The following is a 25,475-nucleotide window of genomic DNA, read 5'->3' on the forward strand; positions in this document are numbered from 1 at the left end:
GGCTTTTTGTAATTAAAAACAAAACTGAATAGAACATGATTTATCATTTGTTACAAATGCACAACATTAGACTTTGGATTTGAATTAAATGTTGTCATTGAAATCTTTTTCTGTAATGTCTGGCTCTGGCAAGGTATCCTTCACTAATTTTCCCACCGGAAGACTTTCAAGTACGAGTGATATGTAGTTGGTATAACCCTACTCTTGCATAATGATAGGAGATCTGCTTTCTTTGCAGCAAAAATTTGTAGTTTAGACTCATACAAAGGTGACAGTTTAATATTTACAGTCTTCTTTTTTCTTCCTCTTAAACTACTTGACTGGAACTTAGCTTCCATAAATTCCCAGGATCAAAGCCGCTGTTAAAAAAATACACTTCCTGGATTTTCTTTCGTTACCCGAATCCGCTTGACTTTCAGCCAATTGATTGTTTCTCCCGAAACTGTTCTTTTCAAATTGATGTTCAAGTCGGTTTTTAAGCCTTTTAGGTCATAAAAATCTCTATAATTCACTGGAATAACAATTTAAGGATTGCTCTTCCTCGCCATTGACACGACGACAGTGTCCCACTGTGACGGATGGTATACATTTGTACTTTTTTGGGCTCTCTCCACAGATGAGTGTATGGAGTCGGCTTCCATTTCCGAATGACCCCTTTCAAAAAACTTGTGATTAATTGCTTTTAAGTTTGGATGAAAATTTAAGGCATACAGCAATGCAGAAGTCACAAACTGGTTTCTGTTTTGTCCACCACAAGTAACTGAAAAGTATGTAATTTCTTCAACAGCGGAATTTTTTTCCGCTATTGAGATGATGTGCATTAGTATGCAAGATCCAATGTCACTTGAACCCCTTCCTCCATTCGTCTCGTCCCACAAATAACATGTGCCTTTACTATCCCCAAGTGAATAGAATGACAGGTTGTATGTTGACAGACATTTTTTATAAAAAAAAAAGATCCCCAACCATGCTACAGGGTGTTGGCAGTACTGCCTCCAAGTCAAAGGTAACAGCAGTGAAAGATCGATTTGTCTTTGCTCTTTCCTTGTCGAGTCTTTTTTCCTCCCTTGATTTCTCTTGCTTCGTTTGATGCTCTTGAAATTGTTCTTCGTTTTCATTTGTAATTTCACCTCTTTGTTTCTTCTCATAATAGATAGAACATGTTGAACACTGGTCTTTTTTTGATTTATGAAATGCCAGGTTAAACTCATTACAGAAGGTATCACGATAGACATTTATTTTACATGTTTTTTTTTGCCTTTCCTTTGACATTCTTTTTCATACAGCTGGTGCATCTTTTGTACTGACAGGTTTGAGCTTAGATATTGGCGGTTTGGGTCCTTTCTTGTGTAGTGTGATGATACCGTTGGAAATGATTGTATGTGCTCCCTTATAAAATGCCTATCACCTTCTGGAGTTCGGTTTATGGATGGGAATTGTTTTTTGTCAGCAGTTGTTAAGCATATCTCACCAGAAACCCACTTGGCCTGTCTCTTATTGTATCAGATGATTGCTCACTTGAAATATTTGATGGCCTACTTTCAGACTCTTCAGACATGCAATGGTTTGATTCATTGTCACCATTTCCAGGGCTCTTTGTATGTTGATTTTGACTTGCGCTTGTAGTATGTTGTGGTTCACCTGTAGACTGTCCACCATTTAATTCATAATAGTTGAAAATCTTCAGCAGGTCAGTGTTAGACCAGTCTGACCATTCCTCCTCGCCATCCATCTGAAAAATTAAAATATTTTCACTTTAATTTTTCTAGTCAGACCTATTTTATGCTACCAGTCCTTAAGTATCATAACATCTACACCCATGTAGACCATCAACACATTCTGCAATGATTTGCTTTGTTTTAAGGTATTTTTGGTGTCATAATCTAATGAATTTAATTGTATTTACACAAATGAAATTGAAAAAATTATCCTTTTTTTTAAATTGTATTTATAGCTAATTACTTACCTTTATAAATTAATTTTCTTTGTCTGGTTTCTTCAATGAATACATATTGTTGTTGTTGTTGTTATTCATACCATGGACGTATTATATCATGGAAGTATTATAGTGACAGGAACTACAACGATTAATTAGCATTTATTTATAACCCGGGTAGCCATGTAGAAAATATATGGAAACGCTGTCGTTATCAATCACGTGGTTTTAATCGAGACAGCTTAACAATATTACCTGTCGGAAAACACCTTTACTTATTTCAATCGCGTCTGTAGACCTTTATTCGTGAACAACTTATTTAAACAAATCGACTGATGCATAAAAAATAAAAATCGGCCCAGAATTAATTATTCTACAACGATTTGAAATAGTGAGTGACATTATTTTATTAGTTTGTGGGTGAAGTTTAAATCTCGATTAAGGTGTGTTCCGGTTACTGCCGGTTAACAATAAATATATTTGATAAATATTAAAACTGTAAAGTTTAGAGTGATATATATGGTTAAGTTACTGGATAATCCTGGAAAGTAGAAATTTCCAGTTTATAATACGAAAATTAATCGAGCAAGTACCAATCAACAAAATACAGCAGAAGAAAACAGAGATCTAACTACGTTATAAAGCTAATTATGTAATATATTTTTGTCCTCTAAAATATGTTATCACTATCCGACCAAATGATACTGGTAAATATTATTGAACAGTCGCACAAGAATTTGTATAATGTCACTATACAAATCCTTGAGTCGCAGTACTAAAAAAAATTTCAACACATCGGGGTTCAGCTGAACATTCGTGTATTATAGTAGTCTCAGTATATACCAACCAATGATCTTACCCTGGATTTAGAGCGAAGCTTAATAATTCCTACATTTGTCTAAAATCTCTTTGATCTTTTGATTTTATCAGAACGATCATTTACAATCGTCTTAAAAATGCAGGAAATGTGTGCCACTCAGTGGAGTAAACAGTAGTTATTATATAATCACAACTTGCGATATATATTACATATAGTCCAATTTCTACCGAAAAATAAATCAATAAAAATGGGGCATTTATTCAATAAATTTGGTACAAATTTCCATCGTCAATGTGTTTTTCTATAGAATGAATGATGACTCGCATTAATCCATCAATCACTCAATCGGCACACATATGCAGATGTAAGGTAACGGAATCTGCCGAGGTTTGCCGATTGCTGTTTCCTAAGAATTTATCACAACTTTCGATTTCTTCGTTTATTTCCGTAATCCCGAAAGCAACCGAGAATGACAATATCGTAGGGCACCACACGCTGGTGTGTAAATAACGTGCCATGTTTCAAGCTAATTAACATGTCATTAAATTGCGCGCGGCATCGCAGATGAAACGTTTGAAGTCGGGTCGTAGTAGTTCCTGTCAATATAATACGTCCATGTCACTATAATACTTCCATGCTGAGGGCAAAAAGGTGCTATTTGTCAGATGGCACCTTTTTGCTCTACATAGATATTGTTGTAAATGGGCGAATGGTGAATGAATGAGTATGTGTGAATGTGTGAATATATGAGTTACCTTTTAGTCGGGAGTATCCAACCAACTAGGTTATCAATCAAGTCTCTAGTTCTAAGTATACGTCTAGACACAGAGGTTGTTTGCAAGTAACTGATTCAAATCGTCAAGTTCCCGCTGTCAGCTGATCTATATTTCCGGTTTCCGGTATGACCAAATACCAACTTTATCAATACAACATTCCTCCCCGTTTTCAGCAAGAGTGATCATCTCCATATAATTCCACCATAAGACTATGTACATATGTCCACAGATTAAAAATATCGCAACACAAAATTATCAAACAATCAATGGTAAAACTTGTCCTTCTGTACACTAAAACCTATCCTATACATAAAGTAGTATGTTATCTACAGTTCTTTTATTTTGTATAACTTCTTGGCATTATCTGTTGTTATCCTGGCCATCTCCTCTGTGGAGACATTGTGGAGGTTGGCTTTCTTTTCAGCCAAATCGTTCACCAACAATGGAGAACCAGTACTTCCATCCGCTCCTGGTAGGTATGGTGCGTCTGTTTCCAACAGCAGGTCCCCTAGTTCCATCTTGCATACTAATTTCCTGAATTGGGGGTATTTTATCTCATTGAGTAGAAAAGGGGATATTCCGAATTTTACTTCTGGAAATGCAATTTTCCATTTGATATATTCCGCATACGATCCATTGAAGCAGTGTCTGTGGATATGGTGGTCTGCAGGTAAGTTTGCAGTGAGACATCTGAGGCATTCGTTGGATGTGTCATAGTTTCCCCGACAATGTATGACCACAGGTAATCTTTTCTGTTTTGCAATTCTTGCCTGCTTTCTCGGGATATCTTTTTGTTTTTCAAAATCTTTTGACGATGGTCTGTCAGTTATATCTTACCCACATTCTCCTACCGCAACTACTTTCTTGGAGTCCAACAATCCCTCTAAGTCCTCTAGCCATATCTGCAGAGTTCTTGGGCTTTCATGGTTGACTGTTCTAGGATGTAAGCCGAATGTCAATCTTACCCTTTTATCTTCTCTAAATTTTTTGCGTTCAGAACTGCTTGGCCATTTCTTAGGGAAACAGTAGTTTGAAATTCCAAATTGAAGAAAGTTTTTTATCTGGTCTTTATCAGTGTTAAATTGCGGAAAGTCAGAAGATCCGACTCTCCTCCTTAATTTTTCCAAATGGAAATGTGAATCCACATAGTTGATTTTAACTGGAGGTATGTATAGTTGTAGACGTTGTTCTGTAGATGTATCAAGGTAACCAGAATCCAAAGTGAGTAATGAAAGTACTTTCCAATGAAGAAGAGAAGATAGAGAGACGACTGGGTATGGTTTCATGTAGGCTGTATCCGGTTCTAAATGGTTTATACGATTGAATGACAGAATTGGAGAAATGTCTTCATCAAGGAAGGTGGATTGGTGGCATGCATCTCTAAATTTTATGTTTTGGTTTACATAATCACAGGCTTGTGAAACTTCTTTGAATCCAAATGCATTTGAAATTTGCTTTAAGTAGCCATTAACTAACTCAACCCACTTCTGTTCATACTGTTCCTCTGTGTACCTACAGCCAACATCATCTGAGGAATGAACTTCGATCATGTGTATTTGTACAAACCTTGCTTGGCCGAATTGAAGTTTGCAACTCCAGCATGCTGTACTTGGGTATAAATACCATGGCAAATGTGCACGAAGAGTGTGCCTTCTAGGGTGTGTGAATTTACCTTTACACAAAGGACAGCTACGGCCTCTTTTCTTTACTAAATTTGCCCCATTAATATGTTTTGCTCTAGTCTCCTGTGCTTCTGTTTCATCTTTGTCTGAGGTGTAGTCTTCATAGTCCAAGCCTTCATCCATACTGCAAAAATTCAGTGAATACTAACATTCAGTGAATACAAATAACATTAAAAACCATGAACCAATTACTATACATATATACATTACCAATATACTTCAGCGAATGGTCTAGTCTATTCTAACTCCCAATCTTGCACGTAATCTGCAAGATATGCTGGTAACTGACGTCTCCGTCTCCCCCTACTAGCAGTAGATGTTTCTGTGTTATTTTCTTTGACATCATATATAAATGTATGATCCAGGTCCGTAGAGTGGTCTAACAATTCGTCTATATTCTGGATAACGGGTCTATGTCCCTGATCTGGGGTCAGAGTATCCGACTCCAGAGTGATATCCTGTAAATCATGTGTCAAATTAATATCAGGTTCCGATGTCAGAGAATCCGACACCGGATCTGGGTTAGTAAATAGTCCAGAAATATCATAGATATCATCCAAATCTTCTGAATCTTCATTCTCTATTGGTACGTTGCTGTCAGTGTCATGTAAAATATTGTTCCTCAATCTTTTTAACCAAATAGGAAGTTCTGTATCTCATGTTTTATTGCCCCATTGAAGAGTCCCAGGTCAAAATCGTTTTTTGCAAATATGTCTTGAAATTCAATTAAAAGTTCAAAACATTTCATAGCTTGCTTACATGTTAAGTTATTTGCTGAGTTCTTAAATAAAGGCAACAGTAGTATACCGCTGTTCAAAACTCATAAATCCATGGACAAAAAACAAAATCGGGGTAACAAACTAAAACCGAGGGAAACGCATTAAATATAAGAGGAGAACAACGACATAACACCGAAATGTAACACACACAGAAACGGACCAAGTATCAGACAAAACACCACGAGAATAACAAATATAACATGAAAACCAAATACATGAATTTGGGATAGACAAGTACCGTGCCACGTCTTATCTCAATTTCTCAAAAATAAGAGAAAACACAAACGACTCAACGTTAAAATGCAACACACACAGAAACGAACAATAATATAACAATGGCCATCTTCCTGACTTGGTACAGGACACTTTTAAAGGGGAATAAAAGTGGTGGGTTGAACCTGGTTTTGTGTTAAATAGTTGTCTGAGATGTTCCGGAAGTTATAAATTTAAGTCTTCAATTGTTTCCTCCTGGATACTTTGTTTTTCTTCTGTTTTTAATATGTTAACTTTGAAACTATCAACTTCAAGTGCTGCGTCAAGGATCTCTTCTACTTCTACTCCTGTGCCAAAAGTGTGATATTTCCGAAGCATAATTGGACGTTCTGTAGGATTCCTCAGTAACGCTATAGGAGAAGTTTTATTACATACAATATGTGGTGCTAGTAATCCTTTTAAATCTTTCTGAGGATGAATTACTAAATCTGATTCAGGTTCAGAATCACTTCCAATTGGTACATATCTCATTGAAAAAGGCGGAACAATGGCCTTCTCAGTCAGCTTTATTCTGTATATCTTGACTTCTGTGTTTTCTTCATCTTTAATAAATGTAAGGGGTAAAAATTCATTGTTAAGCTGTATTGAATTTTTCTGCAAGTCAATTATTACTTTGTAATGTTCAAGGAAATCTATTCCAAGAAGTACTGTATCTGGAATATCAGCAATAACCATGTTCCAATTAGACAATGTCTTTCCAATCTTTATAGGGATATCCTTCGCTACCCTAGCCAGCATGTGACTGTTTTTTGTTATTCCTTTCAAATTAACATAATCTGTTAATCTTGGTTTCGGATTCATTTTATCGAAAACTGTCCTATTCAAAACTGAGACTTGAGCTGCTGTGTCAATAACTGCATTAACTGTCATAATGCCTATCTTAATTGGTAAAATTAAAGATTTTTTCTGACGAATACTAGAGCTGTTTTTCTCATATAAAGTGACTGCATAAATCTTGTGTGTATCCTCATCTTTTTTTTAACATCAGATTCAGCCGGCCTTTTCTCTAAATTGTGATAGGTTGAAAATTGGCCTATATTTTCAACCCGCTGTAGTTTAAATGACCATCTGTGATTCTTACTCTGGGTGATGGTGACCTACTTCTGTCAAAATTTCTTTTAGGACAGGATGCAGCAAAATGGCCAAGATTCCCACATGCAAAACAGGTACTATTCTCTAATCTCTTCCTATCTAGACTAGGTGCAGGTGAGCTTTTCCTGAAAGCTATTGGAGATCTAGACCTTTCGTCTTTTCTTTTCAAGATGTTTAGTATCTGTGACAATGACTTCTTCATTTCTTGTATGTCGTCTTCATTTTTCTTAACTCTGATGTCCATTTTGGATGACTCTGACTGTGGCTTCTCCCTATATATAGCCCTAATAACAGCCTCTGAATCTTTTAATTCTGCAGGGTCCTCAAATGTTACTCTCTTGATATCAGTTGTTTTTCTGCTTCCCATTATTAACCTCTGATTCGTAATTGCACTTTTCATATACTATGTGGCTTCATCTAAAGAACTTGGATTTTTATCCATAGCTACTAATGCTGCTTGTTTTTCGGTGCATCCTTTAAGAAAAGCATCTACAGCTACAATCTGAATGAAATAATCTGGAGACTCAGGGTATCCATCTGTGGCTAATTCCTGAACTCTATCTGCAAACTCTTCCAGTGACTCGTCTGATCCTTGTTTAGCTTCTTGCAATTGACGCCTCAGGATGTGCGGTAAGTCCTTCCTTCCGAATCTGTCATTCATCTTCTTACATAGTACTTGAAAGTTGTCCTTTATCTCTACTGGTCTTGAACTGTAGAATTTGAGTGCTTTATCACGAAGGCAGACAATTAGATTATCTAACTTCTGTTGTTCTGACCATTTACAGCGTTTGGCAATATGACAAAACTGTGCAAAATATGGGCGCCAATCTGCTTTACCATCAAATGTGGACGTTTTTGGTGTTAACGGTCCTTCTATCGAACTTTTAACATATCTATCTTCAGTTGTCTGGTTCTTAGTGACAGTTGGTAGTTTATTCTCTTTAATCTCTTCTTTTATAGGAATTGTCTGATGCTTAAGCAATGCTGTCTTACTAGGTACTGAAATTTCAGATAATGTTGGGTTCCAGTGATGCTCCCTTTCGTCTCTAAATACCTTTTCTTTTTCCATGTTGTCTTTGAATTGATTCTGCATATTAACCAGCTTCTCTTCAAATTGCGTATGTATTTCTGCTATGTTCTTCTGATGCTGTGACTCTATACCTGTCATTTGCGTCTTAAATTCTTGCCCTTGTTCTTCAATTGCAGCATTAAAACTTTGTAATTGTTTGTCTTTATCTCGGAGATTTTCTTGTAAACTCCTGACATATTCTTGCATTTCATGGTTAAATTTGAGCGAGCCTTCTTCCGGTTCAAAATTAATTTTCCCTGTATCAACAAGGTTGTCCCATACATTTTCAGGTATATCAGGTATCAATTTTAAATCTTGTATTGACAATATTTTCTTTTTACTTTTTTCCTGTAAAATTACGTTTGCCTTCGACTTTCCAATGTTCTCGAGTAATAATAAATCATCATATGTTGCTGTGTTGATATTCATAGCCATGGTAACCAAAGAAAACCGAAAATCACGTAGGACAAACAAAAATCACGAAAAAATAAAATTTGGAAATAGAAAAATATTGATGTCAGAGCATCCGTCAACAATATATTTTCTATATGTTCAAAATAAATACGTCAAACTACACGTATCTTGTTGTCAGAGCATCCGTCAACAAGTGTTTCATATGCGGTCAAAATATGTGTAAAACGGTCAAAATATGTGTAAAACGGCACATATACAAATGAACGCAACACGATTACAAATACTTTTCACTAGAAAGATAATTTTTATTTACTAGAAATAGTGAAAAATTGCAATGTTTGGTCTCAACATTAACGAGTATGTATGTACGTATGGATACACGCACACACCCGCACTACCAATGTTGTAAATGGGCGAATGGTGAATGAATGAGTATGTGTGAATATATGAGTTACCTTTTAGTCGGGAGTATTCAACCAACTAGGTTATCAATCAAGTCTCTAGTTCTAAGTATACGTCTAGACACAGATGTTGTTTGCAAGTAACTGATTCAAATCGTCAAGTTCCCGCTGTCAGCTGATCTATATTTCCGGTTTCCGGTATGACCAAATATCAACTTTATCAATACAACAATATCAGATAGCACACTTTTGCTCTATAGGTTTCTTTTAATTGCAGACAGCCCCTTATGTTAATTAACATTATTAGTTTAATTAGTGTAAACACATATTAGATATTTTTATACAATATGGAGTTGATCTTTTTGCATAGTTTTATATGAAAATGTAAGAAAAGTTGAAAAATGCAGATAGGACCTTTTTGCTCCAAACCCTCTAATATTTAAATATAAATGTGTCATTGGCAAGACAATTAATCTAATAACCTATGATTTTGAAAGAGTGTTTACACGTATTAAATTAATCTTTAAACTGATCTGAATGTAGGGAGCAAACTCTATGAAAAAACTTATACTAATGCATTTCAAATATTTAATATCGTGAACAGTATTGTATGTAGCGTTTCTAAACGGCAGTACAATTTACAGCTAATTCCCCAATGCATGTAAATAAAGACTTTGGTTAACGTGCTTGCTTTGTTTGTATACTGTGACAATTGTAATTGGGATAACTTGAAAATAATTCCTAATGTAAATAGTGTATATAATGTTGTTGTGTTATGCGTGTTTATTTATATTTCATTTATTTTTTTGGTGGTAGAACTGTTCGACAAAGGGTGTAAAGATCAGAGAAGATAATGCCAAAATGGCAATCAAATTTAAATATAATATATACAGGTTAAATTATCATAATTATATACTCATGATACTGTTCGAGGATGTCAATGTTAATTATAAAGCTTGAATTAACGTTTATAACAGAGCAAGCAAGCCTACCAAAGTTTTACTTTACAAGCATTAGCAAATTAGCTGTAACAAGTGTTAGTAAAAAGGGAAATAGTTTGTCAAATCTGCCGCCGTAAATCATTCTTCTTCTTGTCTCCGTATAAGCATCCTTTATAAGGATCACCACCATGAGTTATGGCGTATAAAGGAAGCATTTGGAGCCTGTATCGGTACAGATTAATGTGAGCATTTGCCTACCCAATTCCCCAGCCAGGCCGTGACGGGTCTTATTACCAGAAAGTTAACCTTCCCTAAACATAATACAATATAACAAAATAAAATATACCAACTCACACACTCACCTGATTCGCTCAGTCCTCAAAGTATAAAAAGTGTATTTTTTCTATGTATCAAAGATCATTCATTGATCGACATCATTCCGAAATTGAAAACAAGGCATAACCGTCAGCTGTTTCAGGGCTTATAAAAATACCGCCATATATTTTGTTTGTTGACTGCATCCAAGTTACTAGTCCGAGATTACTTTGACGTCCAACGGCCGTGGGCGGCCCCAGCTTGTCTGGCAAAACAGCCGTTGGACGTCAGAGTAATCTCGGACTACCAAGTTACAAAAAAGGTACTGGATAACTGTAACCAAATTCTACCATTTTTGCACAGTCTCTTGTATTTAATCACTAAGGTACTGTAATTCAAGCAATGGTGGTAAATTACTGATTATTTACTCATCGTTTTTCGAACATCCTGACACTGAAATCATTGAGATGAGACACAGGGGCTTGTTTAGTGGATCAGACAAGGTTTTACTGTCAATGGTGATCGGCTAGCCTATCCTATTAAAAAAAACAGGTTAGCGATCGCCCTTGACGGTAAAACCTCTCCTGATCCACTAAACAAGCCCCTGTGCATGAGATTGGAACTGAAAGTGAAACATGTGATAGTGAACATGAACCCTAAATATTTTCACTGCTAGTTGTTATTCATTATTGCTATTTTACAAAATTTTCGTTTGAACTTCCTGACTGATAATTTTCTTTCTCAGTGGAGTCCAATGATATGAAAAATTACTGCTAGAAACAGAGACATATAAAACTATATATATGTCTCTGCTAGAAACTAAGGGCTGATGTGCCAGTTTGTCAATGAAATTGACAACATGGTTATAGGTAAAATAACGATAAACAGATTATCATTGGTCGTCTCAACTCAATTGCTTTTCTCAGTTTAGCCGGAGCGGCTCAAGCAAGAAAATCCATCTTGTTGAGATGATCAACGGATAATTGTATAATCTATAATTACATGTATCTACTCTTTGAATACTAAATGACCGTCTTACTTTGTATGTCTAAGATGTATATTTATATAGACAATAGTCTGAATAGAACATATTTATTCCTTTACACATTTAAAAAAAATCTGCATACACATGATACAGATCTATGTTTCAGCTATCGCATTAATAAAATCCTTGCAATAATTTTTGAATTTACAGAATGTGTTAATATTGTATTGTTATTGGTATTAATGTGGACTAAAAGTTCTACAGAGAATATTGTATTGTTATTGGTATAAATGTGGACTAAAAGCTCTACAGAGAATATTGTATTGTTATTGGTATTAATGTGGACTAAAAGTTCTACAGAGAATATTGTATTGTTATTGGTATTAATGTGGACTAAAAGCTCTACAGAGAATATTGTATTGTTATTGGTATTAATGTGGACTAAAAGTTGTACCATGTCTACAGAGAATATTGTATTGTTATTGGTATTAATGTGGACTAAAAGCTCTACAGAGAATATTTTATTGTTATTGGTATTAATGTGAACTAAAAGTTCTACAGAGAATATTGTATTGTTATTGGTATTAATGTGGACTAAAAGCTCTACATAGAATATTGTAATGTTATTGGTATTAATGTGGACTAAAAGTTCTACAGAGAATATTGTATTGTTATTGGTATAAATGTTGACTAAAAGCTCTACAGAGAATATTGTATTGTTATTGGTATTAATGTAGACTAAAAGTTCTACAGAGAATATTGTATTGTTATTGGTATTAATGTGGACTAAAAGCTCTACAGAGAATATTGTATTGTTATTGGTATTAATGTGGACTAAAAGCTCTACAGAGAATATTGTATTGTTATTGGTATTAATGTAGACTAAAAGTTCTACAGAGAATATTGTAATGTTATTGGTATTAATGTGGACTAAAAGCTCTACAGAGAATATTGTATTGTTATTGGTATTAATGTGGACTAAAAGCTCTACAGAGAATATTGTATTGTTATTGGTATTAATGTTGACTAAAAGCTCTACAGAGAATATTGTATTGTTATTGGTATTAATGTTGACTAAAAGTTCTACAGAGAATATTGTATTGTTATTGGTATTAATGTGGACTAAAAGCTCTACAGAGAATATTGTATTGTTATTGGTATTAATGTTGACTAAAAGTTCTACAGAGAATATTGTATTGTTATTGGTATTAATGTTGACTAAAAAATCTACCATGTCTACAGATAATATTGTATTGTTATTGGTATTAATGTGGACTAAAAGTTTTACAGAGAATATTGTATTGTTATTGGTATTAATGTGGACTAAAAGCTCTACAGAGAATATTGTATTGTTATTGGTATTAATGTGGACTAAAAGCTCTACAGAGAATATTGTATTGTTATTGGTATTAATGTGGACTAAAAGTTCTACAGAGAATATTGTATTGTTATTGGTATTAATGTGGACTCAAAGCTCTACAGAGAATATTGTATTGTTATTGGTATTAATGTGGACTAAAAGCTCTACAGAGAATATTGTATTGTTATTGGTATTAATGTTGACTAAAAGTTGTACCATGTCTACAGAGAATATTGTATTGTTATTGGTACTAATGTGGACTAAAAGCTCTACCATGTCTACAGAGAATATTGTATTGTTATTGGTATTAATGTGGACTAAAAGTTCTACCATGTCTACAGAGAATATTGTATTGTTATTGGTATTAATGTGGACTAAAAGCTCTACCATGTCTACAGAGAATATTGTATTGTTATTGGTATTAATGTGGACTAAAAGCTCTACAGAGAATATTGTATTGTTATTGGTATTAATGTGGACTAAAAGCTCTACAGAGAATATTGTATTGTTATTGGTATTAATGTGGACTAAAAGCTCTACAGAGAATATTGTATTGTTATTGGTATTAATGTGGACTAAAAGCTCTACAGAGAATATTGTATTGTTATTGGTATTAATGTTGACTAAAAGCTCTACAGAGAATATTGTTTTGTTATTGGTATTAATGTGGACTAAATGCTCTACAGAGAATATTGTATTGTTATTGGTATTAATGTTGACTAAAAGTTCTACCATGTCTACAGAGAATATTGTATTGTTATTGGTATTAATGTGGACTAAAAGCTCTACAGAGAATATTGTATTGTTATTGGTATTAATGTGGACTAAAAGTTGTACAGAGAATATTGTATTGTTATTGGTATTAATGTGGACTAAAAGCTCTACAGAGAATATTGTATTGTTATTGGTATTAATGTGGACTAAAAGCTCTACAGAGAATATTGTATTGTTATTGGTATTAATGTGGACTAAAAGCTCTACAGAGAATATTGTATTGTTATTGGTATTAATGTGGACTAAAAGCTCTACAGAGAATATTGTTGTTATTGGTATTAATGTTGACTAAAAGTTCTACAGAGAATATTGTATTGTTATTGGTATTAATGTGGACTAAAAGCTCTACAGAGAATATTGTATTGTTATTGGTATTAATGTTGACTAAAAGCTCTACAGAGAATATTGTATTGTTATTGGTATTAATGTGGACTAAAAGTTCTACAGAGAATATTGTATTGTTATTGGTATTAATGTGGACTAAAAGCTCTACAGAGAATATTGTATTGTTATTGGTATTAATGTGGACTAAAAGCTCTACAGAGAATATTGTATTGTTATTGGTATTAATGTGGACTAAAAGCTCTACAGAGAATATTGTATTGTTATTGGTATTAATGTGGACTAAAAGCTCTACAGAGAATATTGTTGTTATTGGTATTAATGTTGACTAAAAGTTCTACAGAGAATATTGTATTGTTATTGGTATTAATGTGGACTAAAAGCTCTACAGAGAATATTGTATTGTTATTGGTATTAATGTTGACTAAAAGCTCTACAGAGAATATTGTATTGTTATTGGTATTAATGTGGACTAAAAGTTCTACAGAGAATATTGTATTGTTATTGGTATTAATGTGGACTAAAAGCTCTACAGAGAATATTGTATTGTTATTGGTATTAATGTTGACTAAAAGCTCTACAGAGAATATTGTATTGTTATTGGTATTAATGTTGACTAAAAGCTCTACAGAGAATATTGTATTGTTATTGGTATTAATGTGGACTAAAAGTTCTACAGAGAATATTGTATTGTTATTGGTATTAATGTTGACTAAAAGCTCTACAGAGAATATTGTATTGTTATTGGTATTAATGTGGACTAAAAGTTCTACCATGTCTACAGAGAATATTGTATTGTTATTGGTATTAATGTAGACTAAAAGTTCTACAGAGAATATTGTATTGTTATTGGTATTAATGTGGACTAAAAGCTCTACAGAGAATATTGTATTGTTATTGGTATTAATGTGGACTAAAAGCTCTACAGAGAATATTGTATTGTTATTGGTATTAATGTGGACTAAAAGCTCTACCATGTCTACAGAGAATATTGTATTGTTATTGGTATTAATGTGGACTAAAAGCTCTACAGAGCTTATATTTGTAATATTCATGCATGTAACCCTGATTTAAAATAAAATTTTCTAATCTTCCATTCTATTTTCTATCAAGTTAGTAATTTCATTGTTGGAAATAAATGAAATTTAACTCATTCAATATCTGTTGGATTGTCATAGAAAGCAAATAGATATAAATTGCAAGGATTGAAAAGAACTTTACATTTTATTTTCAGGAAATGCAAGAATAGCAAAAGAATTAAATGAACTGGAACATCTTTTGAAAGAACGAGAATATGTAAGTACTATAACATGTATAACACCACTGTGCCAGGGTAGGGGTAGGGATCCTGCTAACATGTATAACACCACTGTGCCAGGGTAGGGGTAGGGATCATGCTAACATGTATAACACCACTGTGCCAGGGTAGGGGTAGGGTTGAGATCCTGCTAACATGTATAACACCACTGTCCCAGGGTAGGGGTAGGGATCCGGCTAACATTTATAACACCACTGTGCCAGGGTAGGGATCCTGCTAACATGTATAACACCACTGTCCCAGGGTAGGGGTAGGGTTGGGATCCTGCTAACATGTATAACACCACTGTCCCAGTGTAAAGGTAGGGTTGAGATCCTGCAAACATGTACAACACCACTGTCCCAGTGTAAAGGTAGGGTTGGGATCCTGCTAACATGTATAACACCACTGTCCCAGTGTAAAGGTAGGGTTGGGATCCTGCTAACATGTACAACACCACTGTCCCAGTGTAAAGGTAGGGTTGGGATCCTGCTAACATGTATAACACCACTGTCCCAGTGTAAAGGTAGGGTTGGGATCCTGCTAACATGTATAACACCACTGTCCCAGGGTAGGGGTAGAGTTGGGATCCTGAAAACATGTATAACACCACTGTCCCAGCGTAAAGGTAGGGTTGGGATCCTGCTAACATGTATAACACCACTGTCCCAGTGAAAAAGTAGGGTTGGGATCCTGCAAACATGTATAACACCACTGTCCCAGCGTAAAGGTAGGGTTGGGATCCTGCTAACATTTATAACACCACTGTCCCAGTGTAAAGGTAGGGTTGGAATCCTGCTAACATGTATAACACCACTGTCCCAGTGTAAAGGTAGGGTTGGGATCCTGCTAACATGTATAACACCACTGTCCCAGTGTAAAGGTAGGGTTGGGATCCTGCTAACATGTATAACACCACTGTCCCAGTGTAAAGGTAGGGTTGGAATCCTGCTAACATGTATAACACCACTGTCCCAGTGTAAAGGTAGGGTTTAGATCCTGCTAACATGTATAACACCACTGTCCCAGTGTAAAGGTAGGGTTGGGATCCTGCTAAGATGTATAACACCACTGTCCCAGTTTAAAGGTAGGGTTGGGATCCTGCTAACATGTATAACACCACTGTCCCAGCGTAAAGGTAGGGTTGGGATCCTGCTAACATGTATAACACCACTGTCCCAGCGTAAAGGTAGGGTTGGGATCCTGCTAACATGTATAACACCACTGTCCCAGTGAAAAGGTAGGGTTGGGATCCTGCTAACATGTATAACACCACTGTGCCAGGGTAGGAGTAGGGTTGGGATCCTGCTTACATGTATAACACCCCTGTGCCAGGGTAGGAGTAGGGATCCTGTTAACATGAATATGTAAGTACTATAACATGTATAACACCACTGTCCCAGGGTAGGGGTAGGGATCCTGCTAACATAAATATGTAAGTACTATACAGGCCCATAGCCAGGAATTTCCAAGAGGGGGTTATTTGGACTCACAAACTCGACTTTAACAGTCACAATTCGAACATGTTTTCAAGGGGGAATTCGTCTGAACCCGCCGAACCCCCTGGCTACGGGTATGCTATAACATGTATAACACCACTGTCCCAGTGTAAAGGTAGGGTTGGGATCCTGCTAACATGTATAACACCACTGTCCCAGTGTAAAGGTAGGGTAGGGATCCTGCAAACATTTATAACACCTCTGTCCCAGGGTAGGGGTAGGGTTGGGATCCTGCTAACATGTACAACACCACTGTCCCAGTGTAAAGGTAGGGTTGGGATCCTGCTAACATGTACAACACGACTGTCCCAGTGTAAAGGTAGGGTTGGGATCCTGCTTACATGTATAATACCACTGTGCCAGGGTAGGAGTAGGGTTAGGATCCTGCTTACATGTATAACACCACTGTCCCAGGTAAGGGTAGGGTTGGGATCCTGTTAACATGTTTAACCCAGCCACATTCTGTATGTATGTGTCTGTCCTATTAGTCAGGAGCCTGTAATTCAGTGGTTGTCGTTTATTTATGTGTTTACATATTTGTTATTTGTTCATTTTTTGTACATAAATAAGGACGTTAGGGCCTTTTATAGCTGTCTATGCGGTATGGGCTTTGCTCATTGTTGAAGGCGGTACCGTGACCTATAATTGTTAATTTCTTTGTCATTTGGTCTCTTGTGGAGAGTTGTCCCATTGGTAATCATACCACATCTTCTTTTTTTATTTTTGATTTATTTTGTTTAATATAGTAATAAAATTAAATTCCACTTCAAATAGTGTAAAATTAAACAAGTAGATCCAGAGGGCAAATTATATTTGGTAAAAATCTCTTGTTTATTAAATGTTTCTGATCACAGTGGGGGAGTCTGAAAATCTCTGTTAGTTAACAAAAATAGGTGTCTGTTTCTTTTAATGATGTTTTAATGAAAAATAGAGATCAACCAAATAAAAAATTATCTGATAAATATGTCCAGGCTGTGTTCAAGACCATGACATAATGACTGGTCAGGGTTTTAGATAGGAGGAAGCCCCTAGCATTCTTGGTGATACAATTTCATTTGAACATTATTGTTTAGTGATATAGTGTTCAGTTTCATTAGTTTTTGTCGAACCTGCAACTTTTGTTGCAGAAAGCTCGACATAGGGATAGTGATCCGGCGGCGGCGGCGTTAGCTAACTTTTTAAAAGCTTTATATTTTAGAAGGTGGAAGACCTGGATGCTTCATACTTTGTTTATAGATGCCTCATGTTATGAAGTTTCCGTCAGTCACATATCAAATGTCCTTGACCTCATTTTCATGGTTCAGTGACCACTTGAAAAAAAAGTTCAGATTTTTTGTAATGTTGAATTCTCTCTTATTATAAGTAATCGAATAATTATATTTGGTATGTGCGTACCTTGCAAGGTCCTCATGCCCGTCAGACAGTTTTCACTTGACCTCGACCTCATTTCATGGATCAGTGAACAAGGTTAAGTTTTGGTGGTCAAGTCCATATCTCAGATACTATAAGCAATAGGGCTAGTATATTCGGTGTATGGAAGGACTGTAAGGTGTACATGTCCAACTGGCAGGTGTCATCTGACCTTGACCTCATTTTCATGGTTCAGTGGTTATAGTTAAGTTTTTGTGTTTTGGTCTGTTTTTCTCATACTTTATGCAATAGATCTACTATATTTGTTGTATGGAATGATTGTAAAGTGTGCATGTCTAGCGGGCAGATGTCATCTGACCTTGACCTCATTTTCATGGTTGAGTGGTCAAAGTTAAGTTTTTGAGTTTTGGTCTTTTTATCTAATACTATACGCCATAGGTCAACTATATTTGGTGTATGGAAATATTTTATGATCTATATGTCAGTCACACAGGTTTTATTTGACCTCGACCTCATTTTCACGGCTCATTGTTCAGAGTTAAGTTTTTGTGTTTTGGTCTATTTTTCTTAAACTATAAGTAATAGGTCAACTATATTTGTGGTATGGAAGCATTGTTAGCTGTACATGTCTGCCTGGCATGGTTCATCTGACCTTGACCTCATTTTCATGGTTCATTGGTCTTTATTTAGTTATCTTGGTTAATGTTAATTTTATGTGACAGTTTTTAATAAAGCTTTATACTTAGGACTATCAACATAATATCAATGATTAGTAAAGAAGGCGAGACATTTCAGCGTGTGCACTCTTGTTAATATTAGAATTAATTGGCCACGTTTTCCTTGAGGACTTTACTTTGATAAGATATTTTCATTAAATACAGGTTTCTCTATATATCAATATTTGGCAAATATGTCGTTGTATTAAATACAAAATTGAAATCAGATCTTAAAGATTTTATCATCTAGGTCTCTATTTTTTTAATAATGTTAAAATTTAAAAGTTAATTATTTGGACGTTTACATGTATTTGAACTTGACTTTAACTTTTACATGTGTTTTATCAAGATAAAGATTTTATCTAATGTTTATCTCCATTTTGCTTTTATTCCTAATTAATGGCGGGTATGTAATTTACATGTACTTCAATATCAATTTGAGTAGAATTTGACCTGTAGTGTCAAATTTAAAGGTCTTTTTTGCACAAAAATAGATTTTATATTTTAAGGAATATGCAAGAATTTACCTGAACACATTTTATGAACAATTTTGGTTTTAAACAGATAAGATACCAGAATATTACTATATACAGTAATAATCAATGTAAAATAATTAAAAAAAAAACAATATATCTGTATATTTTACCCTTTTTTATTATTTTTTTTGGTGTTTTTAATTATTTTTTCAGTACTCATGATTTAACATCACCCTTTCAGCACCACCTGACTAAAGTGTTACAGGGTTTCAAGAATATAACAACAAAAGACTATTGTTTTACTTAAATATGAAAAACATACAAGTAAATAATTTGAAAATCTCTTATTGTCTCTCTGATTCTCTCCTTCTTTCTCCCTCTCTTTATACACAAATATCTAGAGATTTCAATAGATTAAAGAGGTTCATACATCCTGACCCATCCCTCTTTTAATGTGTAAACACAGGCACCTTTGGTACTCTTTGTTTTAACACTTGCCCAATTGTACTGGGATTTCACGTAATATTGTTCCTTTTAAAATTGTTACACGATGATGACTGCTGTACCCATATTTTGACTATTTTATTTATTATGTCTGTTTAGTTCACGCATCATTGTATGTGTTTTGTCATTTTATTTTGCCATGTGATTATGGACTTTCCGATTGGATTTTCCTCTGAGTTCAGTATTTTTGTGATTTTACTTTTTTCTAGTATATAAATGGAATAAAAATTGTAATTTTTAAACATTTTTAGAATGCTAGAATGGCCATGATTGGAGGATAGGAGCTAACTCCAATAATACAGCGCCGTCTATAAACAGAGGCTTCCTTAATGAGTGATGCCTACTGAGATTTTAATGCTCTTAAGACTTAATATAACAACTGGATTATTAGGGTTAGGCAGGTGTAAATAAAAATAATATATTGATGGTTTTATTTTATAGGAGACACATAATCACAGTGATGTCGAAGAAGAAAGGGAGACAACCCTACAGGAACCAGAAGAAGAAGAAAGGGAGCTGGAGGTAGTTATATAATTATCTAATATCAGAATGTTTAACTGTTAAAATTGTGATATTAGAAAGGAGTTGGGGCAATAGAAGGTCCAGTTTTGGCCCAAGAAAATAAAATGTTTGATTACTGTTTCAAATTGACACATAATGTTTGGACATGCATAGGGTCTAGAAATATAAATGAAAAACATCAAGATTTTTAGGCATTTAAGCTGCATTATGCGAGCACCCTAGATTTGTGTTGTACCCAATAAATGCTGAAATAGGTGCCGTTGTTATTATCTAGCTGGCAATTATGTTATTTATAACTAATTGGGCGCTTTTTTCAAACTTTTAATTCTGGAATACAAAAAATATGACCACAAAAACCTTAAATGATCGTCGAACTACCTAAATGTTTTAAAGTTACAAATAGGAAGTAGTGCTCAAAAGAAATCCTTATGTAGTGCATTATCCCCTGTGCTTTTGGCTAAGATGTTTGAAAAAAAAAAAAGATGTTTGAACAATTGTATGAAATATTTCATTGCCGAAAATCTGTAATAACAATTCCCAAATGGCAAAATGCACAGGAATATTGTTCATGTCCAACAAATCTCTAAGATAGAGGAAATAAAGTTATATATCTAAGTTATCGGTAATTTTAACATATCTTGCCAAATAAGATAATTGTTTATTGAATGAAACGAGGTCATAAAACAGATTCATAAATTGACGTTTATGAGATGTTTTAAGTTAAGTGGAGACAAGTCGGACCGAATCCAGTCAAACTGTCTAAAGAAGACTGTCTAAAGAAGACAACTCAAGACCGCTTGTCAGATTTACTTAGGGTTTCATACTATGTTAGACTAAAATCTCTAGTGGAGTCATCAATCTTTTGTTTGTGTATTGCGGTATATTTAGGGGTATTCTTAGGGGTCTAAAGAAAGGGTTGGGTTTACTGTAGAACCCTATGGGATTTTAAATTTTCAAATGACTATTTCTCGAAAACAGTATGTGATAGACACACAGTCTTAAGTAATGAAAGCAGGACAATAAAACAAATAAAAAAAAATAAAGGGTGAGTCCCTGGGGATAATCCCAACCCCCTTCAATTGAAAATGTGCTTTTTTCTTGTAAATGGTTGCGATCCCCACCCCTTAACCATATATTTATTTGTATGGGACAATAAAACAAATCGAATGAAAATAATTTCGGGGAGTCCCCGGTGTCACCCCATCCCTTTCTGTTTGAGAACTTGTAAACAGTCGAGATCTGCACTCCTAAACCATATATATTCATGTATGGGATAATATAAATCATATGAAATATATGGGGAGTTCCTGGGGTCACCCGCCCCCTCTTGAAATAGTCCAAATACCCACACCTAACCCATATATAGCCAATTCGAATTATCCAATTCGTATTAGAAATATGCTTTTGTTAATACGAATTTAAAGTTAACGTTGTTTGGACAGTTTAGCGAATTTGATGTGCATTGCAATTCCAATAAGAATTGACGTTAGGACGTAAAACGTTTCGAATGCGAATAAAACTAAATCGAATTAGTTAATGGGAATCGAATTCCAATTACGTGTGAACTCAACAAAAGAAGTTAAAATTCTATACCAACTGTCTTCATTATTTAATTACTTTTCAGCTTAGGCAATTATTTAAAATTAAATTAAAACTTGATTTAATTTATGTAGAAAAAAGTATTTTTTCACTACTAACACATGTGCTTTGTTTACTCTGTAATATACATGCTTGAAATTCTCTTCCTTTTTTTAGACACTAAATCGTAAAATTTAAAATGATTTCATGCTAAATAAAGCAACTGCAACTATTTTCATTAATATTCTTAAAAAATTAAAAAGCCATTTTTCCTGTGAATTTGATAAACAAAACTAATCCCGGAAATGAGTCCGTAATTGTTCGTTTTAGTATTGTCGCATAACATCCGGTTTGAATTTTGAAAATTATTGTTTTGAGTCATTAAAATCATTTTATTATTAAACTGTTGCCTTCCCTTAATTGCTCTTGATCGATTTTAGGAAAATGGTAGGATAAATTATGAAGAAAATGCGATGCAACAGTGAAATAAGTTTGTTGATGCTACTAGTATGAGCATACTCATGCAGTAATGTGATTTTGAATAAGGGCACCAACTTTAAGTTATATCAAAATGACCGAAATTAGGTGAAAAAATTCTGGATCCTTGGTCCTACCCTAAGAATGTTTTAGGGTCTGTACTTCTATCATTGTTGATGTTGATAGACCAGGGACAATTTATTTTATAATTGTTTTATATAATTTTTTTTTTTTAAAAGTCATAGAAAAAGATATAATGCTTAAAGTCATATGAAACGAGTGACAGGTGAAAAATAATGTTTATCCAATTCTTGAACCAATGTATGTATATGTCATAAATTTGTATCATTTTTTAAGCAAATATATCATATAATCATCATTTTTTTCTCTCTCTGTCTGTTGTGATTATACAAATATGGCAGCTCATTAAATGCCGTGTTTTGACTCCAAAGTTTACTGATTGTCACCTTATTGTAAACATTCAACAAAAAAGCGTGGATATTGAGCACGTGTTTAACATGTACAATCAGATAATAGTTTATTTCAGTGACAGGTCAATTCGTAGAGCGATCACCAGATTTTTATGTCAAGGTCCCGTATGAAAATTTCAACAGGAGTTCAACTGGACTTCAGCTAGACTTGAGACGTATTCCAGTCTGACTTTGAAAAGTCCAGTCTGACTTGAGCCGTACACGTACTTTTTTTTATACTTCGGTTACTTGCCAGCCGGTAGTTTCTTAAAAGTCCAACCGCACTTTTTGTAATTCTGACAAGAAAATAAACACGGCTGGACTTTTGAGGGAAATTATTCTTTCTGTAGAATGATCAGCAGGATTTTTGTCTTAGAAAATTTTACAGTCATTTATGAGCAGGAATTAAGACTTAGAATATTTTCATCAGCCAAATCTGCCCTTACAGAAATAAAAAGTTTGTCACTAGGATTCTGTTCTTTGAAAGGAACAATTTCTTTCAAAATGGAAAAGAGTTATAAATGAAATTTGCAAGTTATAATAATGATATCATATTTTTTTTACAATATACTTTAAGATCAAACTATCAGATGTGATCTTTTCCCCTAAAATTTTCAATTCCATTATAAAATATTTAAAATAGACTGTAAATGGAAAATTGAAATTTAATATAGGTGATATAATTTTGATTGAATTATATCCCAGTTAATATGTTTTCAACAATTATTTAACATTTTTACTTTTTCATGAAATAAAACCCCTAGCAAAATTACATCTATTAATAGGTTAAATTTATACATTTTCTAGTATATTTATATTTAATTAGATGAATGCATAAAATAAATAAGTATCATCATTCTTTAAATTAATATCAATTAGAAATTTGAGCCATAACAGTGATTTTTAAATAGCAGTATTATAGTCTTGTAGAGAGTGCCATCTGTTTTCAATTAACCTCAGTCTGGACAGGTCACAGGAAGTAGCATCTACACAGAGGTTGATCATGGGGCCATTTGAAGGATAACACATTTCTAAATACATATATCTGCAATAACTATCACTTCTATTAAACATTTCATAATTGAACAAATTAATAATTGATTTTCTTTTTTTTAATATATCACATATTCAAAATTAAGACATATGCAAGAAGTCATTTCAGAAGAAAGTTTTTCACAGCTCCTCAAACAACCCCCATGTATTGCAATACAACAAAATTTGAATTTGGAATAAACAGGAAGAGGTGTTTTCTTTCTTAAACAAAATGAGAAATTTACATTGGATGTAAAGCAAATGTTTGTTCTTTTCACATTATATTAGAGAAGATGGATCCTTCTGACTGTCATCAATTTCAATTTAGGAAGATTGCTGTTTGCATGTATTTTGGATTGCATATTCTGGTAAGTACAATCTGATATGCTCTTTTTTCTTCAACATATTAATGAAATGATTAAAACATTATAAATAGCTTAATTTTTATTTTTGAAGAGTAAAAAGAATTAAAAAAACTACATTAAATACTTAATTATGCAGAATATTTCAGTTTGAGTGATTTTTCAAAGCTTTACTTTATTTTATGCACTTTAAATTTATTTAGTCTTACTATATAATCATGATAATTATAACCACACACTTTTAGGCGTAAGCATTTAGCTGTACAATTCCCCGTTTCTTGATTTTGCCAGCAAGACAGTAGAAAAAAAAAAAGAAATAAGCAGTATATTCATATTACCATGTTTTTTTTTAATTATTTTCAGATTATAACAAGGGATGCATATCAAATGAGAAGAATCCACCATCTGAAGAAAAACTAAGCAGTAGTAATCAAGAGGGAGGGTTCTGCAGGAGTGGAACCCGCCCCCCCCCCTATTTTTTTGTGGATCAGCCCCTGCTGAGATCATCTTTAAAGGTCAAACAGAACTTTTTGAAGTCCAGCCGGACTTTGTAAAGTCCAGCTGAACTTTATAGAGGCCATATTTTTGCCAGAAATGCCGGCTGGATTTTTGCAGACGTACTTTTATGAAAGTCCAGCTGGACTTTCTGAACCGGACTCCTGCTAATTTAAATATTTCGAGCCGGTTTACGGCTAATTTCGCTGAAAGTCCAGCCGGGTTATCCATTATAAGACATTCAAAGAAAAGTCCAAATGATTATTATAAGTATGGTTCTCAGTACGGCTACTGTCCAGCTGGAGTACGTGTCATGTTTTTCGTACGGGGTTCACGCTAGGGTCACTCTGCATACGGAAAATATGTCTGTGAATTGCTTCCTGGAAACAAGCAATTAAAGAAAAGTAAAGTTATTCTAAATGTGGACAAATTAAAGAATTTTCTTCAGAAAAAAGTATATGTGCATAAGTTTAATAATGAAAACTATCCATTTTGTTATAAAAAAAAAACATATGCATCATTTTTTTTAAATTTGAGGTTTCATATGACAAATGTATCAGACTTTAAAAGAAGACTGATCGAACCGATTTTTCTTCTACTTTTTCGCTTTTAGAATATTGACCCTGATGACCCTGAATCTAACCTGCTTGAAGGTATGGAAATTGAAAACAATGGACATCCTCATCTAGTAAGTATTTATAATAATCTGATTGGTTT

The 25,475-nt window shown here is 34.1% G+C and overlaps 1 protein-coding gene across 3 annotated transcripts in view; it reads left to right on the plus strand.

Moving 5' to 3' along the window:
* The window catches only part of LOC143078647 (MAM and LDL-receptor class A domain-containing protein 1-like), a 175,528-nt gene that overhangs the window by 10,439 nt on the left and 139,614 nt on the right, over positions 1-25,475 (plus strand). For all 3 annotated transcript variants that reach the window (XM_076253497.1, XM_076253500.1, XM_076253498.1), the window contains exons 2-4: positions 15,194-15,255; positions 20,264-20,344; positions 25,372-25,446. In XM_076253497.1, coding sequence (XP_076109612.1) covers positions 15,194-15,255; positions 20,264-20,344; positions 25,372-25,446 — 218 coding nt within the window. The remainder of the gene's footprint in view (positions 1-15,193; positions 15,256-20,263; positions 20,345-25,371; positions 25,447-25,475) is intronic.

The sequence above is a fragment of the Mytilus galloprovincialis genome, chromosome 6, assembly GCF_965363235.1.
Source record: "Mytilus galloprovincialis chromosome 6, xbMytGall1.hap1.1, whole genome shotgun sequence".
Taxonomy (NCBI): Eukaryota; Metazoa; Mollusca; class Bivalvia; order Mytilida; family Mytilidae; genus Mytilus; species Mytilus galloprovincialis.